Here is a 20,320-nt window from a genome sequence, read left to right as displayed (position 1 = left end):
CTATAATTGCCGACATAGTAAAAAAAACATTAATAAACTAGTATGTAAAATTATAAAATAAGTATTCTTTTCACATAAATTGTAATGTTTTGGCTAATTTTAAAGAAAGAAAGGTACTCTCGATAAATGATGATACGATAATAAATAAAATAATACCGTGAAATAAAATCTCAATGAAATTATGATAATAATATTATTGTGCAACGATGTAAAAGAAATAGAATAGAATAGAAGTCCATAAGAATATATCAACGTGCCTAATAAAAAGCAATATTTCACATCTAAAATTGATAAATAATAATAACCTAATATGCAATGGAAACTACGATACATGGGATAATAGAGGAAAATAAGGTAATAATTCTTGTAATAGTATTTAGAGTGCTATAGAATAATATTACTATGACTTTTAAATAAAAACAACAGCTCATTAGAATAATTTAGAGTAAGGGGGGATAAAATTGGGTGTCAACACATGGTTCGGGACGTGACAAAGAATATTTTTTTTTTATATTTAGTAAGTTGACAATTCAAACATTCTACATGACAAGTTTAAAACACAAGACTCAAAGGACATTATAGTAGATGACACACATCTTTAATGTAAAACCACAAGATTCAAAAATCTCTATATTTTTATTAAACTCTGTGTTTAATCAAACTAAGGTACTTAAATTGGGACAGAGGGAGTAATAATCTCGAAATAAAATGTGTGATTATTTTATCTCGCGCTCGGAAGAACTTTTGATTCCGATAGACCAATCCCGCGATTGTTTATACCATGATTGTGGTAGCAGTATTTTATTCCACACTCTATGAGGATAACAATCCCAATATTACTAATTACGGGACCAACAAAATTACACATTTACCTTTCTTCAGAACGCTTGCCCCAAGATTTTAATTTTAAGAAAGCCAAAATTAATTAATTCTAATTTTAATTCAATAAACTAAATATCTTATAATAAAAACTAGACTAGGTATATCGCGTGCAAAGCACTGGCCCAACACACGTTGCATGTAATTTAAGGTGGTTTATATAAAAACATATTTTTTTAATTAAAAGTTTAACTCTTAATTCGTTTGTTCATGTTTTTTTTTTTTTTTTGAATACCTATTGTTGCAGACTCCTCAACTTTTCACATCAAATTCCGAAAGAGTTAAATGCTCACTACATTCAAGCAAAGCTTTAAAAAATCTCCATCTTAAATAAAAAGCTTATTTTCTTAATTATTTGTCTAACTTTAACTTCAACCAAACTTACTTTTATCTAATTTTAACTTCTTCTTCTTCTTTTTTCCAAATTTTCAAATGTGATCTAAACGAACTTCTCATTAATTCGTCATTTTATATGCAAAACATTAGAAAATTTTGATTTATATTTTTTTTCACATGCACTTGTATAACAATATTCAGCATTTTCTAGTAGAAAAATTAAAAAAAGTATAATATTTAAAATCACAGTTAATCAATACATATTCTCACTAATTTTTTAACCTAACCATGATAATGTTTTATCCTAGTCAGAACTCCATCACCATAGCATTTTACCACTTTTATATCAATAAAACGATTCTCGAAAGTACTTCTATTTCGTTAAATATTTAAGACATATTCTTTTTACTAATATGTAAGTAAATTCTTAATTTAAATATTAAAGTTATATAAACACAATTTTGCTCAAGTAGAAATGGATATGAAAGTTTAATATTGTTTTCAACCACATGCAGGGGAGTGGTTTGGGATTTTTCGTTTAAATAATTTATTTAATATATTTTCGCAAAATGATTTATATTTGTTTTATTTAAATAGAAAATGTTATAGAAATACAAATAAAAGTATTTAAATGATATCTGCTTGTAATGAATTTATTAAATTTTATTATTGAACTCTATTTTGTATGAAAATATGTAAAATTTTCAAGAAACCTAAATTAAAAAAAAAAAAAAAAAAAAAACTACATCAAGAATTATTGGAGCACTTCTAATAAGTTGTAGACATACGAACAATCCCTTGGAATTTGGCATTTGACCTAATGGTTTTAATAGGGCTTATAACTCACTCAGGCTCAAAATAAGCGTTCACTTAGTCTTTAACACATTTCTTAAGAAAATATTAACTCCTGAAAAAAATATTAATCCTTAATTAAATACAACTACCTAATTAATATAGTTTTTTGATTTCACAAAAACTCACTTGTCTAAATAGGGATAAATTTGGAAGAAAATAATAATTTCCTCTTAATTATGTAAGTGGACACTTAGTTTGGATCAAAATAGTAATGTTAAGTGGACACTTATTATGAGCCGGAAGGAGTAATGAAATATATTATGCTATCACAAAATGAAAATAACTATTAGAAGTAGCTCCTTTAAAAGCATGAGTATTTTCCGCTTTAACTATGAGCCCGTTTGGATTGGCTTATAAGTTGGTAAAACCATTTACCAACTTATAAGCTATTTTTAACTTATTTGAGTGTTTGACAAAAATAGAAAACAGCTCAAACTAAGTTTAAAAGTGCTTAAAATAAGCCAAAATCAAAAAGTTGCTTAATCCCAACTTATTTTTTTTTACTTAAAAGTCATTTTGGTTTGACCAACAACTTTACCCTTTTATCCCTTATATTTTCTGTTAATTCCAATACTATCTTACTTCTAAAAACCTTTTAAGCATTTTTATCTAAACACGTAACTGCTTATTTATAAAATAATTTTCAGCACTTATGCTTAAAAGCCACTTTTTTTCCAGCTAATTCAAACGTGTTCTATATAGAATGTATATTGCCTTTCATAGTTGGTGCACAGGTATAATGCTTTTTAAGATTTCAAATAAAAGTATTTTGAAAATTAATGAAGAAGGAATGCACATTTCCTGTTAGCTTAGCTGTGTCGTTGGATAGAAGAACTACTACTTCTAGAAGTTTGTGTTGAAAAAAAATCACCTAGATTGAGTGCCACGTACAACAAAGCAGGGAAAGAATTGCATGAATGACTGAGCTAAATTACTAACTTACCCTTGGTCGTTCATCCTACGGATCTTCTATATATCTAGATGGCTTATGCCCGTGCGCAGCCCAACACTTCGTATTATAGTGTATCTATGTATATATATATATATATAAACACTATGCTCAAAATACGATTAATTTAACATTGTAGTTTGTGCTCCGTATCTAAAACTTTATTTTATTCGTGTTTGCTACGAAAATTTATTAATAATTTTTAAAACAGAAGACTTGTTTAAAAGAAAACTATTTTCCTCTGTTTGAGATAAAATAATAGCAATATTTAAGCATCAGTTGATACTTTCAATTTTAATTCGATTAATTTAAAAATGTAAAATACTTATTATTTTTTATCAAATTTTGATTTGGATAATTCTAATTCAAATTATTAAATTAATTTTACATGTTTGAAACGAAATAAAGTAGAAATTAACTTTCTATTTAAACGAAGAAATGCTATTTTTTAATTTTTGGTAAATATTCTCGGTTTAACTCATTTTACTTGTCATGTTGTCTTTTGCATGGTTTTTTAAGGAAACGTGAATTAGAATTATAATTTGACTAATTTACCTTATTCATTATTTGATCTCCATTTGATATTAATCTCTTTTCACATTTATTAGACTAAGGAAAAAAATGAAAAAGTAATTAAATTCTATCTTATTTTAATATATAAGTATTTTAAGTATGTTGCTGTACAATAATTTCATTTGCTCCTACTAATGCGTTGATACGCATGTGGCAATGAGTCCATCATTATTGATTTAATTGTTTGATTTTCTAAGACTTTTTTTTAACATTGTTTGTTTTTTTAATATGAGATTCATTTTTTTTTATTAATATTGCTTGATTTTGTTAATATGGGGTCCACTTTTTTTTTTAATACTAGTTGGTGTTTAATATGGGGCTCAATTTGTTTTTTTAATATTAGTTGTTGTTTAATATATATGGGGCCCACAATTTTTTTGCCTGATTCTGTTAATAGGGGGTTCACTTTTTTTTCCCGTGAGTTTTGATGTGGTGGGTTTTACTTTTTTTTTTTAATACTGGTTGGTGTTTAATATGGGCCCCGTAATTTTTTTTTAACATTATTTATTTTTTTAATATGGGATTCACTTTTCTTTTTAATATTGCTTGATTTTGTTAATATGGGGTTCATTTTTTTCCCGTGAGTTTGGATGTGGTGTGTTCCACCTTTTTTTTTTTTTTAATATTGGTTGGTGTTTAATATAGGACCCACAATTTTTTTTAAATATTAGTTATTGTTTAATATATATGTGATCCACAATTATTTTTTATGGGCCTGTTTAATATGGGCCCAAAAGTTTTTTTTAACATTGTTTATTTTTTTAATATGGGATTCACTTTTTTTTTTAATATTGCTTGATTTTGTTAATATGGGGTCCACTTTTTTTTTTTAATACTGGTTGGTGTTTAATATGGGGCCCATAATTTCTTTTTTTAATATTAGTTGTTGTTTAATATATATGGGGCCCACAATTTTTTTTGCCTGATTCTGTTAATATGAGGTCCACTTTTTTTTTCCCGTGAGTTTGGATGTGGTGAGTTTCACTTTTTTTTTTTAATACTGGTTGGTGTTTAATATGGGCCCCACAATTTTTTTTTTAACATTGTTTGTTTTTGTTAATATAGGTTTCACTTTTTTTTTTTAATACTGGTTGGTGTTTAATATGGGCCCATAATTTTTCTTAAAATATTAGTTGTTGTTTAATATATATGGGGTCCACAATTTTATTTTATTTTTACAATTTTATTTTTGGATGTGGTGGGTTTCACTTTTTTTTTTTTTTTTTTAATACTGGTTGATGTTTAATATGGGCTTACAATTTTTTTTAACATTGTTTTTTTTTTTAAATTGCTTGATTTTGTTAATATGGGGTCCACTTTTTTTCACGTGAGTTTGGATGTGGTGGGTTCCACTTTTTTTTTTTTATAATACTGGTTGGTATTTAATATGGGGCCCATAATTTTTTAAAAATATTAGTTGTTATTTAATATATATGAGATTCATAATTTGTTTTTAGGGCCTATTTAATATGGGGCCCAAAAGTTTTTATTTTATTTTAATGGGGCCTATCAACGGACGACGAAGAAGGACCCAACTCGTGCTTCTAATAAAGTAGTAATAGTAATATGTTCTACTAAATAATTCCGGCTCCTTCTTTTCGAATTTTTGTGATACTTTTTGCTTTTCAAGAGTCAATTCTACTATTCTCTCTATCTCATAATAAGTATCACCTTAGCCAATAATGCAATGTGAAGTTTATTAAATTACCCTTATTTTACTTTTTTCCTCTTGATTAGAGCATGCACAAGTAGTAATCCTTTTAACTTTAGGAATCCAACAATACCAAGTTACTATATGGTTTTTCCAATCACCATTTAGATGTTATTTTAACTTGTCATTTTTATCTAAAAGTAGAGTTGGAAAAAAACTAGTCAATTTATGTCTTGATTTTCTAAAGTGACATTTATTATGGGACAATTTTTTTTAGTTAAGATGATACTTATTGTGGGACAGAGGGGGTAAAATTTAGAGCTATATTGGATTAAATTAACTCAATATTTTAAGATTAAAATTTATATATTTGAAAACTACATGAAATATTAATTTGGTGAAAAAATATATTTTAAAATGTGGGTCAATATTCTTGCAGTTTGAATCTCAAAAAGCGAAATTGGGATAGAAATAGTACTCCCTCCGGATAAAAAAAAAAGCCCACTTAACCATTTGAACACCCCTTAAAAAAATACTCACTCCTAAAGATATATATATAAATTGACTAAATTACCCCTAATTAAATAAGTATTGAGATTTGATCACATAACACTCAATAGAGACAAACTGGAATGATAAGGTTAATTGTTTCTTAATTTAATAAGTGGACACTTTTTTTTTTACCCAAAAAAAAAAGGCTTAGGCACCAAAACAAATTTCACTTTTTTTTGGAATTTTGGAGTTGGAGTTTTGTTTGGCCATAATTTTTGAAATTGTAGTTTTTTGTGAAATATAGTTGTAAAAAGGTGAAAAAAGTGGGAAAAAAAATTAATTTTTTTTTTTGAGTTTTTGATATTCCGAAATACAACTTCAAGTTGTTTTCGGAATAAACACTGATTCCGAAAAAAAAAAAAATCGGAGTAAAATGGATAATTCTTATGACCAAACAGGGGCTGAGTGTACATTACGGAGGGAGTAATATTTAATCCTCATGTCATAATCCACTGAAACTAAATCACCTAAACTTTTTACTTCCAAACTGTCCAATACACTATGAAGAAAATAGGAGTATTAATGACATGTCCAATGTCATCCTACTTAGAACAACAACTCAACAACCGTTTCAACCTCTTCAGATTATGGGAAACGCCTTCAAAACCCGAGTTCTTGAATCACAACGGTAACTCAATCCAAGCCATTGTAGGTAACGCGTTTTTTGGTGCTGACTCGGAACTCATAGATGCATTGCCGAATTTGGAAATCGTATCGAGTTACAGTGTGGGTTTAGATAAGATTGATTTGGATAAGTGTAAAGAGAGAGGGATTAGAGTTAGTAATACACCTGATGTGTTGACTGATGATGTAGCTGATACAGCTATTGGATTGGTGTTGGCTGTGCTTAGAAGGATTTGTGTTGCTGATGGGTTTGTGAGAAATGGGGTTTGGAATAATCAAGATTTTGAGTTGACAACAAAGGTTACTTCTTATTCCTTTCATATATTTTTAGGGGTTGTTTGGTTGCTGATTAGAGTTATGCATGTATTAGTAATGCAGTGATTAGTTATGACAGAATCTTATGACAGAATCCCTCTGTCCCAATTTATGTGATACACTTTGGATTTCGAGAGTCAATTTTTTTTTTTTTTTTGGCAGTGAATTTAGACATACAATCTTTTAAGTTTTTTGAAAAATAATTTACATATTTAGAAACTAAATAAAAAGTACTATAAGCGACCTTGCTTTCTGGTAATTCTTTGTTGATGTAAGTGTGGATTTTATAGTCAGTCTAAATGAATAATGCCCATTCTATACTTATATTTGATTATTTATATTATCACTATTATGTCTGGAATTTGGAAATTGAAATGTTTACTCCAGATTGTTGAAGTCTGTCTCCCATTTCCCATTTTAATTTTCATGGGATGAGATGATATGACCCCACCTAGCTCAAGGCCATTCACTAGGAGTCAAGCAAGGGAACTCCAAGAGATGCAAGCCATGTTCATGAAGAAAGGAGCCTTGGAAGAGCTTGGAGAGAAGATGGCTAAAGCTTACAATGTTTGGGAAATAGCTTGAGAAGGCCCGCTAATGAATCATGTGTTGAAACCCTTTATCAATAACTTTGTCGTTGTCTACTTTGATGATATACTTGTGTATAGCAAATCTATGGAAGAACATGTGAGACATTTGAGGCTAGTGTTTGATGTCTTATTGCATGAGAAGTTGTTTGCTTACGTGAAGTGTGCTTTTGGGGTTGACAAAGTGGTGTTCTTGGGTTTTGTGGTGGGTGTCCATGGTGTTGAGGTTGATGAAGAAAAGGTGGAATCCATTAGAACTTGGCCAACTCCCAAAAATGCAACCGATGTGAGGAGTTTTTGGTGTAAAGCCCTATACTATAAATAGAAGACTTGTCTTATTTTCATCCTTTAGCTTGAATTTTGAAGAACTTGAGAGTAATAGTTTGTCTGGTTGCATAATTCTAAGTGTGATTCTTAGTTGCAAAGTGAATTGTTTATTTCCATTGGAATCATATAGAGTTGCTCATTTGTGGTCTTCCAAATTAGGTAATTCTTGAATTCCAAATTGCTAAGGTTCATTGGTGGAAATCCCATTAGGAGGGTTTAGGTTTCACATACCTAAATTTACCTATAGATTTCTTATCAATTGGGTCTATTAGTTGTCCATCTATCTTTCTTCCATTCCTAATCTTCTGCATTCCTATTTTCCATTTTCTTGTTTCTTTAAGTTTTTAGAGTTTCCTCGGTAGAATCTTATCATGAGAAGCCTCAGCACCATGAATTAGCAACATGAATCATGAATGTGTTTTATGTATATCACTTTGATCTAGACTGAGTAGACCACCTTCTGCTGATTATTCATTTGGCTGAGTATAGTAGAATCACAAAATGAAGTACAACAAGAGTGCTATTGACATTGGAAGATCTGACCACACTGATTATGCTGCTTGGATCAACATTGGACAGCAAGGACAGAATGACAGTTGTTGGCTTTGGCTTATGTTTTTGTCAATTTTTGGAATCAGTTGGACAACCCCTCTCAGTTTAAGAGAAGCAATTGAAAGTTGGAGTTTGTGGAAAGTGGATAAATCCATCAAGAAGATCTGGCAAATGATCCCAGCTTGTACTTTTTGGGGTTTATGGACAGAGGGGAACAGAAGATGTTTGATGAGACTTCAACTCCTAACTGCTCTCTGAAATTCAAGTGTTTGATGAATCCTTTTAGTTGGAGCAATCTTTCTCCTGTAGATGGTGTTATTCCCCTTTTAGATTTTATCAGCTCTCTCTCAGTGGCTTAGCAGCCTTGAGTTTTTGCTTCTGGTTTCCACTACCAGCTCATACTAGGTTTTTGCAGTATCGGAGTTCTAACCATCTGATTATGTAATCATTCATTCATCTTCTTGATGCTTTTAAATACAACAACTTACTTCATTGAAAAAAAAAAAAAAAAGGGAAAAGGACAGAATGACAATTTTCTCAAAAAACTATGGCATGGGAAATTACCATTCAAAATCACCTTTCTGGTATGGAGGATGGTGCAGGGAAAACTGCCTTGATGACATTCTGGCCAAATATGTCAATCATATTGTATCAAATGCTACTATTGTGCAGTACCATCTAAAGAATCAATTCAAAATGTTTTTGCGGAAAGTGAAGCTGCTATTCACTTGGGAATAGCTAAGCAGATCACTCCCATTAGGAGACTGTTCAGAACATGGTTTGAGTCTCAAGCCAAGAAACAGAGTTCATAAATGTTGCTGCTGATTACGCCTTTGGTGATCTGCTGGGAATTTTGGGAAGATATTGATCTTGCAAATATGGAGAAAGGGAGAATATGGCTTGTAGTAGTATGAAACATCAAGTTTTTTGGTTCCTTAGAGCAGCTACTAACCTGGCCTTCCCTAGCTGTGGCCTGGACATGAATTGGAGTAAATCTGTTAAATGGTGGAGAGACTGAAACCAATGCCAAGATCCACTACTGTATTGTGGCAATTACCAGGTCAAGGCAAGGTTAAAGTTAATTCAGATGGAAGCTTTATACGATCTAGTGGGAAAGCAGGAATTGGTGGAATTATTAGAGAATATAAGGGGGAAAAGATAATGGCTTTTGCTATTCCTACTAAGTGCAGTTGTAGTAACCTATATTGCTTGGACTCAGGTGACGGTATCGGATACGGTGTGGATCTGGATTCTTCATCACATAAGTTTTAGGATTCGGGAGTATGGATCTCAGTGTAGATTCGGTTGCTGGGATACTGCCAGTAAACGTATATTACGACATATAAAGTATGTATCTTGATTAATTAAAGCTATTGAACTAAAACTAATACACTTAATTCTTTAGAAACACCTAATGTCTTATTCATAATCTCGTATAAATAAAAGAGCATTCTCATACTTTATATAACTATATATATATATGACATAAACCTAAAATTAAACCAAGTACCCAATCAATCTATACTTCTTGGTCATAGATGTAGTCAAAGCACCCAAGGTAAGTTGACCAAGTCCACTGTGGATCCCACACCCGCACCCATGTCGTGTCGACATGGGTGCTGCGGGAATTTTGAAGAGTCCGAGCAACATAGGTAATAAGCTTGTTGAAGGACACGACATTGGTGCGGCGGGAATTTTGAAGAGTCCGAGTTGAAGCCTATGCAGCAAAGGTTGAAGCAGTTTGGTGTGTCAGTCACGGATACACTAATTTTGTGGTGGAATTAGACTCCCTTATAGTGATGACTGGTGAACTTGCTGAAAGAAAGGAGCACTGAGAATTGCTAATTAAGAGCTATCACAGAAGACACCATTCAGATTTTATCTCAAGAAGAAGTTGAAGTGCAACACTGTTTTAGAGAAGCTAATCAAGTAGCGGATAGCTTAAGCTAACTATGCTACTACTCTTCGAGATGTGACTTATATGACTAGGCTTCAAGATCTGCCTAGGGATGCAAGGGGCCTTACCAACTAGATAGGTGGCAAATGCCTCATATAACGATCAAGGCAATTTTTTTTGTGAGGCTAAGTAGTTATACTCATCTGTGTGGAGTACATGGTTATGTATCACGCAGCTTCTGTAGGAGGTCAGGCCAAGGCCCCTCCATAGCCCCATTACACAATAACATACCCCCAGACCATGCTGGGAAACTCAATTTAAAAAAAAAAGGAAAAAAAAAAAAAAAGAGTGCTAGTACTTATAGGAGTTTCTTTGCAGCTTTTATGTGCCTGCTGAGTCTTGAAATAGTATGGATCATCTCAAAGTATGTATACAGTACAACATAATGAACTTCCATTAGGCCAGGATCTTTCTTTTTTCATGATAAAAATTTAAATGCTGAATTCCTTCTTTTTATTTGGTCTTTTATTTTCACTTTTAACAAATCATGACTGCTCCTTTGTTCAGTTCAGTGGTAAATCAGTTGGCATAATTGGATTGGGCAGAATTGGTTCAGCAATAGCAAAGAGAGCTGAAGCTTTTGGATGCCCCATTAGCTACCACTCCAGATCCAAGAAACCAAACTTAAACTACAAATACTACTCTACTGTGGTGGATTTGGCTGCAAATTCTGAAATCCTTATTGTTGCATGCGCTTTGACTGAAGAAACACGACACATTGTTAATCGCAAAGTGCTTGATGCATTAGGTTCAAAAGGCATCTTAATCAACATAGGTCGAGGTGCACATGTAGATGAATCGGAACTTGTAGCTGCACTGATTGAAGGTCGTATTGGTGGGGCTGGTCTTGACGTTTATCAGAAGGAACCAGAGGTTCCTGAACAATTGTTCGGACTTGAAAATGTTGTTTTATTGTCCCATGCTGCAAGTGATACAGTAGAAACTTGCACGGCCATGGCGGACCTTGTTATTGCAAACTTGGAAGCTCATTTTCTTCACAAACCATTGTTGACTCCTGTGCTCTGAACATGTTCATTCATCAATGCTTGCTGGACATTCAGTAGGAGTTGTTTCTTTGAACAGATTGAACATTTCCAAGATTCTGGAATTGTATTCTTTTCTATTTAATGATGAAAACTACAATGCTGCATTTGTAGGGTATATGTGGTTAGTATTTCCAGAAACATAGTTCCATTTAGTTCCTGCGAAAATTTCTTTAAAGGAATAGGATTTAGGGGCACTAAACAATTACTACCAGTCCAAGATCCTCAAACTACCAAGTTGTTCATTTGACTATTCAAAAACAAAATTTTGGAGAATGGATTTTCTCTGCTGTCTACGCGAGCCCCAACCCTGTAAAAACAGAGAAATCTGTGGGATCATCTTCAAAGGGTGGCTGAGAATACATCCGAATGTGAGACTTAGTTTATGACTCTTAAATGGCATTATTTAGTTTATGACTCTTAAATGGCATTATTTATTTCTTTCCGCATAATATACTTGTTAGAATTGGTTTAATCGGTTGTGGATGGGTTGTAATGACTTTAGCAGCTTGGATGAAAGAAGATTTAGAAATGATACGTCGTCCAATAGAAGAAGAGCGTAAAGATTTAGGGAGAATATCAATTGTTGTGGAAGTGATGGCCTAACTTATAAAGAAGTCAGACACGACAAAGTATTGGGCTAACAAAAGCTTAAAAAGATTTGTTTCAATAAGCGTTTAAGAAGATTGTTTTCAGAAGCAGAGATTAAAAATCTTTCAAGAACTTGTTCCAATCATTCTCTCATTTTCATATACTTGGAAGTCATTAACTCTACTCAAATATTAAATAAGCCATTCAAATGTGAGGCTAAAACTTCTGAAAATTTAGTAGAGTGTAATTGGTTGAAAACTGAAAATGATTTTATTACTTTTGTCGCCAACTTCCCTAGAAAAGCTAAAGTTTTGAATAAGAATAATTTTAGAAATTATAAAAAAAAAAAAATCAAATTTGGCTAATATCAGATGGGATCTAAAAGAGCCAAGAGAATTGTATCTCTTGCACTGTTTTTATTGGAAATTGATCGGAACAATCAACTTCAGGATCTGTTAAGAAATGAAGAAATGATTGGATTCTCCAAGGGGAGAGTAACACTAAGTTTTTTCATGTCTCTTCTCTTTGTAAGAGGAAAAAACCTTTAGAATTAACATGATTAGAGGCAATAGTTGAAACTGGATCAACAATCATTGTGTTTGTTTGAGGCACTTGTTTATGCCCAAGTTGAAATTTTACTAATGAAAGCTCCCTTTCTTTTGTTTCAAAGTCCCAATTCGAGGATGAATTTCTTTCAAATGATGGACACAACGTGAGACTCACTGATGAAGATATTCAAGCATTAAAGAGCTACAAGAGGTCAAGGGCTTTGATGAGCACATTGAACTATCCATGTGGCTGATAGCCCTCACAGCCTATGCACAACGATGCAATTATCTGGGGCGCGCTCTACCACTGAGCTAATAGCCCGCTGTGCAAGCCTCCCACTGGGGGTCCGCTATGCCAAAAGCGAGAAAAACCCCATCCCTCTCTTTCCTTTTTTCGCCCCCATGTCGCCACAAGGGGGTACATAGGGACGTAAAAACGGAGGTCATTGATACTTCCACATATTATGGATAACGTAGGAGATATCTCTATTTTTCCCCCGAGGAATCGTTAGAATTCCCACTGCTTAACTTTTAATTCGCCTCTGACCATCAAATCACATGTGAATAACTCGTCCTTCTCTCTTTTAAAGAAGGAGCGCTTCCAGTTCTCTGGGTGCTTGAACCAATTTTGTCTTCTTGGCCATTTATGCAATAGGCAAGTAGTCATTAAGGTTTACTATATCCCTATAGTTAATGATAGAGAATTTTCCTACTTAGCCTATTTTATGGATGTTGAACTCCTTTATTAGTGTGAGGATGAATTCCTTTGTTGATGTGCAAACTTGTTATGGTGAATTTTCATTGGGTTGCTCCTATAGTTTTGGGTCAAAATTATTAAGCTTAAAATCAATAGGGTATTTGTGCTTGATTCAAATGTTCTTTCAATTTCCTTAACTGATTATCTAACTTTTTTATTCTTTAATTTGTGTTGTTATTTTTCTTCCTTATTGGTATCAAGTGAGTAGAACAGCACCAATCATTCATTATTCTACTCATGGATACATGACTAACTAAAAACTACAGTTTCTTGGAAGCATACATTTGAACTACTTGGTTTTCTCATTACCTTCCCAGATCTTGCTTTTAAAAGTAGTAAAAAAAGAAAATACATTGAAGTCAAAAAGGGGAAGGAAATTATGAACAAGAAAATGACCTATCTAAGAGTAACTACATCTCCTATTTTCTTTCCCTTCAAGAAGAGGCTCCTTTGAAGATGAGGAAGTTAAGAGTCTCCAAAGTGAAATAGATAAATGTTCCTTTAGTATGAGTAAAGAAACACCCAAAGTTTGATCCCACCACACACTGCCATCCACCTGCATACTTCTTGTCAAACTCCTGCATACAACAAAGGCAAAATCTTAGGTATAACTTGTACATTCATACGAAGAAGATATAATGGTCATTTTTTCACGAGTTGTCAGATATTCTCTTTTCGTATCTAAACTATCACCATCTGTCCTTCTCTTACCTAAACTTTTTCTACCTGAACTATCATCATTTATATATTAAAATACATCTAGTTAATTACATGGTGATAGTTTATGAAAAAATAACATATAGTTGGTCTAATCAGTTTCAAAGTGTATTTTATACACAGATGGTGATAATTCAAGTATGAAAAGGGAATAGCTGAGAGTTGGGATACAAAATATATGAAAAAGTGATAGTTCAGATGTGCATTAACTTTAAGAAAAAATTGAAATTTTTACAACCCCAAAAGCAGTGGTAGAACCAAGAATGTGGAAGTGATTTTGGTTACCTTCTTGATGTGAGCAGCAATAGATTTGCAGTCTAAAACATCATAAACATCAAGAGCTTGAGAAGCACATGACATGGCTTGGATCTGCATCTTCACTGGCATGTCTGTGTCTTCAATCAGAGCTTTGCCTTCTAACATGGTGTTTTGCTAGTACTATCTACCCTATTAAGAAGAAGATCTTAGTGTGAAAATCATGTAAGGAAGGAAGCTCACCTGCACTTTCTTTTTTGGCTCTTTCCAAAAAGTGAGATTTGTTTAGAAATTGCTCATCCCAATCTCTTTTTGAGTGCAAGTTTTCAAAAGCAGGTAACGAGTAGTTATTATGTAATTTTTTTTATATGTTTAAATTTTGATGGATAAAATTATTTACTTATATTGATGAAAGTGTTATTGGTAAAAAATATATTTTTATTTTTATTGTTTTTGTGAGTTTTATACCTAAATATCTATTGTTCCCTTTAAATATTTAAAGTATCACTATTTTGGTATTCAAACACACTTTAATACTAGTTTAAGTAAGTAAATAGATTAATAGATAGTTGATAAAATCTTTATTGAGATGTGTTTTAATATAAAGAAAGTGATAGTTTAGATAGATAAAAAAAAAATTGATGTATGAAACTTGTGAAAAAACGATTGATTAAATGTGTTTTTATCCTTGACCCTTTATAAAATAAATTGATTTAATTGCACACAAGCTGACCGAATAGTTATTATTTAATAAAAAAAAAAGTTTCCAAATGTAAAGGAGACATTTGATAAGCAGTCATGTGGTGGCACATAGTCCAAAGTTGAGTGTCTTGTTCCTCCTCACTTTAAGGACATTTTTAACATTATTCTAATGTTTGATCCATCTCTTGCTACGTCATGTCCTATTGGATAACGATGTTCAGGATAAACTCGGTGAGGCCTAAAATAATCCGTTTTTGCTTTTCATCACTTTTGGGTTTTCAAATTTTCTAGTTACAAAAAAAAAAAAAAAAAAAAAAAGTCTTTTCTACTTTTTCATTATTCTTTCCTTGACTTGGTTTTCATATATATCATACACATTGTTTACCAGATACTTGTGCTAATCTTTATATATATATATATATATATATATATATATATATATATCAACATGTTCAATATATTTCAGTCTTTTCTGTTTCCTCATCGATCCCTTGTGCTAATTAGAAACAACGAATACCCAGTGAAATAATTAAAATGCATTTAAATTTAATTCGAACACCACCATGATAAAATTTCATACACAACTAGAAAAGGATATACTCGTACAATGTATAATGACAAAATTACTTTTTTTTTTTTTTTAGTAAAATAGGAATTAGAAGAGCTTTCATTTGTTTGACTGTTTTTAAAAAGTTTACCATATAAACTAAGAAAAGTGTTTTCCTTTAATTTACGGATGCCTTTTTGTACTTTAATATTTTTAGAAGTCTTTTGAAAGTGTCAAACTGATGTTACAAAAACAATGAAGCAAGAACAGAAAAAATTAAAAAAATATCTCCAAATTAACTTTTTAATGTCGGTAAGCACAGGCCAAATGACACAATTATTATACTCCCTCCATTTCAATTTATGTGAACCTTTTCGGAGTACGAGGGTCAACCTTTATAACTTTGACCGTGAATTTTGACATAAATTTTTCAAGTTTGTAAAAATAAAATTTATATATTTAGAAACTACATATAAAGTACTTTAAGTCATGATAATTTATAATTTAAATAATTAAGAAAAAATATTAGAAAAATGTGGTCAAAGAAGCACCTCGTAGACTCTTCAAATTGTAAAAGGTCCACATAAATTGAAACATAGGGAGTATATCTTATTATACGCAATAATTTGTCTTGTTTTCTGCAAGGTATTAAAACGTACCGATATTTTGCAGTTAATGGCATGAAATTACGTTTATGCACTACAACAACAACAACAACAACAACAACAACATACCCAGTGAATCCCACAACGTGGGGTCTGAGGAGGGTAGAGTGTACGCAGACCTTACCCCGACCTTAGGTAGGGAGACTGTTTTCGGAAGACCCTCGGCTCAAGAAAAAACATATGAAAGGTCAGATACGAGCAAACAAATCAAAGCAATTACGACCCAAATTGAGTTTTCCATATGTTAAATTAATTTCATTTATTTCTTTGAATTGAACTCATATTGGCTAACTTATTTTTACATAAGGATACTATAGTATTCAATTAATGTCAAAAATATTTAACGCGAAAATATTAATCAATAGAGTTAACTTACAAGTAAACTATATATAATTAAAAGTCTTGATTTGCAAGATACTTTTATAAATGTTCCTAAATCCACATAAAAAAAAATATAATACTTAAAAGTCAATGAAATTAAATTGTTCTTACATTAAGCTTACTTTTTTTTTTCTTCCAAAAGATGCATGTTAAGAAATAGTAACATTTTTTTTTAATTTAATGAACGATTTTATAAAATCGACATTGTAATAACTTTTTCATGTTGAACTTAACTATTTTGTCCTAAATTATATAAAAGATTGATTATCCATTTTTTTGCAAAATGTTTTAATATTAAAAAGAAATAAAATATACTTTATTTTCATTATATATATATATATATATATATATATATTTCCTCTTTTAATATAGTAACTTATTACATAATTTTATGTTGTCCATGTAGAAGTTTTATTAATTAACTACCGAACTTCAGAATTCATTTTTCGATTGAGATTATAGGACTACACTTTACGTTTTCGATACATATTTAAGGGATTTAATAATGATAGAAGTTATTTGTATTTATTGTTTTAATTTAAAACTCAATAATACCTTAAGTGAAATTTGTGTTAATTACTTATGCTTGTCAGCATGTACGATGCTATATATATATATATATCCTCTTTTAATATAGTAACTTATTACATAATTTTATGTTGTGCATGTAGAAGTTTTATTAATTAACTACCGAACTTCAGAATTCATTTTTCGATTGAGATTATAGGACTACACTTTACGTTTTCGATACATATTTAAAGGATTTAATAATGATAGAAGTTATTTGTATTTATTATTTTAATTTAAAAATTAATGATACCTTAAGTGAAATTTGTGTTAATTACTTATGCTTGTCAGCATGTACGATGCAAAATTACAGGAGACAAAAAAACTTTACGCTTAATTGGACAAAAAAAAAATTAAAATAGCAAATGATAAATGATAAATAACATCAAAAGTAGTAATAAACAATATTATAAGAATATTATTTTAATATAATAATTAAGCCTATATTAAGAAAAACTTGAATGATTGGATTATTTTTTTATGTGTCTATAATAAATTTTTAAGGAAAAATATAATTTGAAATAATTTAATAATATTTCCACATGAAAGACTAATTAAGTATGCATGAGTGTGCTTTGTAGGGTCCATTATAACCTTTTTCATGGCATCATCATTTTTAGTGGCATGAAAAAAGTCTTTAAACTTCATAAAATTTCCCAAAGTGTATGAGAATTTACATAGGCATAAAACTTTCAATTAGGGGTAAAAAGAGACAAAAAAATTCATGTGAGGACTGCAAAAAATAAGTATTCTCTCTTATATAATATACTAGTTGGACGATGCCCGTACTAAGCCCGGGCCCAAACTCAATATACAAAAATAAAATAAAATAAAAATATTTAATTAAGCAAGTATAAGTTATGTTATATTTTCTACCACATAATTAATTTAGTGGTGATAAATCATGATTTTTTGATAAATTTCATAATTATTAAACTTCCTTAGCCAAATAATTGGATAAGTCTCAAAAAGAAAATATTATTCATGTAACGACTCTCCCGGTTGTTATGGGAAATATGGGATCACCCCACCAAATAGAACCTTCCCAATGGTAGAACAAGCTAATAGAAACTCGATTATATAAGTTTAAGAACTGAAAGCTTGACTCCGAGGCCACAGATGAGTTCGTATGGTGTTTTTATGTATATGCATGTTTTGGTTGTGTTTGTGAGGCCTCGGATGAAATGTTGGGTGGTGGAGTTAAAAAACTGTGAAATTAGCGAGCTCACTGGTTCAGTGGTACAGCTGCAGCGGAAGTATTACCGCTATGGCGGGACCGCTATAGCGGCCAGCTTCTCGCACCAGCGGTCAGTCGGATTTCGTTGTGTCCACTGTGGCGGGCACTAGACCGCTATGGCGATGTAGCTATAGCGGGATCAGGTCCGTCATGGTGAAAGTCAAGTTTAGTGTGGTCCGCTATAGCGGGCACTTGACCGCTATAACGAGACCGCTACAGAGATGATCGACCGCTGCAGCGATCGACGGGAACAGAATGTCGGCTTTTAAACACTTAGTTTCGAATTCTTTATTCATAAAACTCCAAAACAGTTCCCCACAAACACCTAGGGCGAAATTCCAAGCCAGGGCAAGAATATCTTTGAGAGGTAAGTCTCAACCATTCCTTCCATCATTACGTTATCATCTTCATGATTATCATCCCTTTCATGGGTCTACAATAGTGAATTAGAAATAGTAAACCTAGAACCTAATAGACCTTCTATAGTTGATGGGTTATGATTGTTATCATGTGTCTATCATTTAATGGCTTGGGTTATTACCTTTTAATCAAGAATTGAACCATTACAGTCATGAACTAAGTAAATTGAGACTTAGGGTTTCATAAAAATGGTAGCTTGACCATGGAAACTGCTTGTAATAGATGTTTTGATTAAATAGCCTTATAAATTGATAATTGGTGGTCGCGAAAGCAAATGTTAGGGTGATTTACACCTAGAAATCACTCACCCATTGGAATGGGGCTAAAGGGAAGGGCGTTCTTGAATTGATTATGTGATTAGAGTAATTATGACTTATTGAGCATTCTAATTGCTAGACTTTGAGCGTTCCGAGGCTTTACAAAAGGGAAAGGCTATAGCGGAGTAATCTACATTGTCCCCAGCTCTACATTCGAGGTAGGTTACGGTCTACTTGAGTTAGACTTTAATTAGTTGGTTGTATGTGTTGTGAAATTGATAGAAGAAAGCATGTCTAGTCTTCAAACATGATGTGTGTGTGTTGAGATTCTTATATGTTATTGATTGAGCAATTATGTGGGCTTCGTGTCATCATTCATTGTATTGGAACTTACAGGTTGATGGGGTTGTGATAAGAAGTTAATATGATCTTCTTGGTGGAATTGAGATACAAATGATAATTTGATTATTGAAAATAATGTGACACTAGATAGATACATACATACATATATATATATATATATATATATATATATATATATATATATGAAAAGGCTCATTTGACTGGGGGTGAGGATGAGACCTAGATATGAACAGTCACATTTGACCAGGGGAGAGGATGTGGCCTAGTTGTGAGCTCGGGTCCGAGGAGTGAGTCCGGAACGAGTGGTGCATGGACACCATGGGTCCCCTGCAGGTCATAACTACTGAGTAATGACATCAGTTAGCATGTGTGTACAGCGTGTATATAGTTATTGTTGGTAGACTTATTTTCGTTGCTTGCTTCCGTGATTTGACTCTTGATTTCATTAGGTGACTTGATTGTTAATAACTATGGTTATCTTGTTGATTGGGTTAATTGATTATGGGTTGTTGGCTGGCTTGTCTGTTTTATTAATTTTATGATGTATGCATGATACTAATCTTAGTCGGCCTATGATATCTACCGGTACATAGTGTTTGTACTGATACTATCTTGCTGCATTCTTTTGAGTGCAGATTGTGATCCAGAGACTGCTACCCGACCTCATATCTAGCGTTGAGGCCGTTTGTTGACAGATTTAGGGTGAGCTTATGTCACACCCCGATAAGGGGTACGACTGGTTCCGACCCGTAGGCTGGGAACCACTTGACTTAACAGTTACTTTGAACATCATAAACAGTAACTCAAGAACACCTGCACACAGAAAAGGCCCAACATAGAAATATCTGATAATCCAACACATATGTACATATGCGGACCGACAAGATCACCACAATATAACATGTATCATAAAGCCAGCAAGGCTAACAGGAAAGTATCACAAACCAAGACAATGCCAACCTGACCATATACAATACTTACATACCTCATTATGTCTATGAGCCTCTAAGAGTGTACATGTAAACATATATTACATTAATTTGAAAGTACCAAAAGATAGCAAGTCCGGATTAGTGGCACTTGCTGACACTGCTGAAGCTGGAAGTCCTACTA

General features: G+C 32.1%; 2 protein-coding genes across 2 annotated transcripts; one reads left to right on the top strand and one right to left on the bottom strand.

The window, feature by feature from the left end:
• Window positions 1-6,244: 6,244 nt before the first annotated feature.
• Window positions 6,245-11,318, top strand: LOC132603684 (hydroxyphenylpyruvate reductase-like). Its single transcript, XM_060316849.1, has 2 exons — window positions 6,245-6,719; window positions 10,665-11,318. Exons 1-2 carry the CDS (start codon window positions 6,297-6,299, stop codon window positions 11,181-11,183), a joined length of 942 nt encoding a protein of 313 aa, XP_060172832.1. The 5' UTR covers window positions 6,245-6,296; the 3' UTR covers window positions 11,184-11,318.
• A 1,979-nt stretch (window positions 11,319-13,297) lies between these two features.
• LOC132602373 (uncharacterized) lies at window positions 13,298-14,423 on the bottom strand. Its single transcript, XM_060315249.1, has 2 exons — window positions 14,099-14,423; window positions 13,298-13,674 (listed from the first exon to the last, which is right to left on the bottom strand). Exons 1-2 carry the CDS (start codon window positions 14,234-14,236, stop codon window positions 13,531-13,533), a joined length of 282 nt encoding a protein of 93 aa, XP_060171232.1. The 5' UTR covers window positions 14,237-14,423; the 3' UTR covers window positions 13,298-13,530.
• Window positions 14,424-20,320: the final 5,897 nt, after the last annotated feature.

This window comes from Lycium barbarum, chromosome 7 (assembly GCF_019175385.1).
Source record: "Lycium barbarum isolate Lr01 chromosome 7, ASM1917538v2, whole genome shotgun sequence".
Taxonomy (NCBI): Eukaryota; Viridiplantae; Streptophyta; class Magnoliopsida; order Solanales; family Solanaceae; genus Lycium; species Lycium barbarum.
Note: the sequence above shows the minus strand (reverse complement) of the source record. Positions and strands in the feature narration are given on the sequence as shown.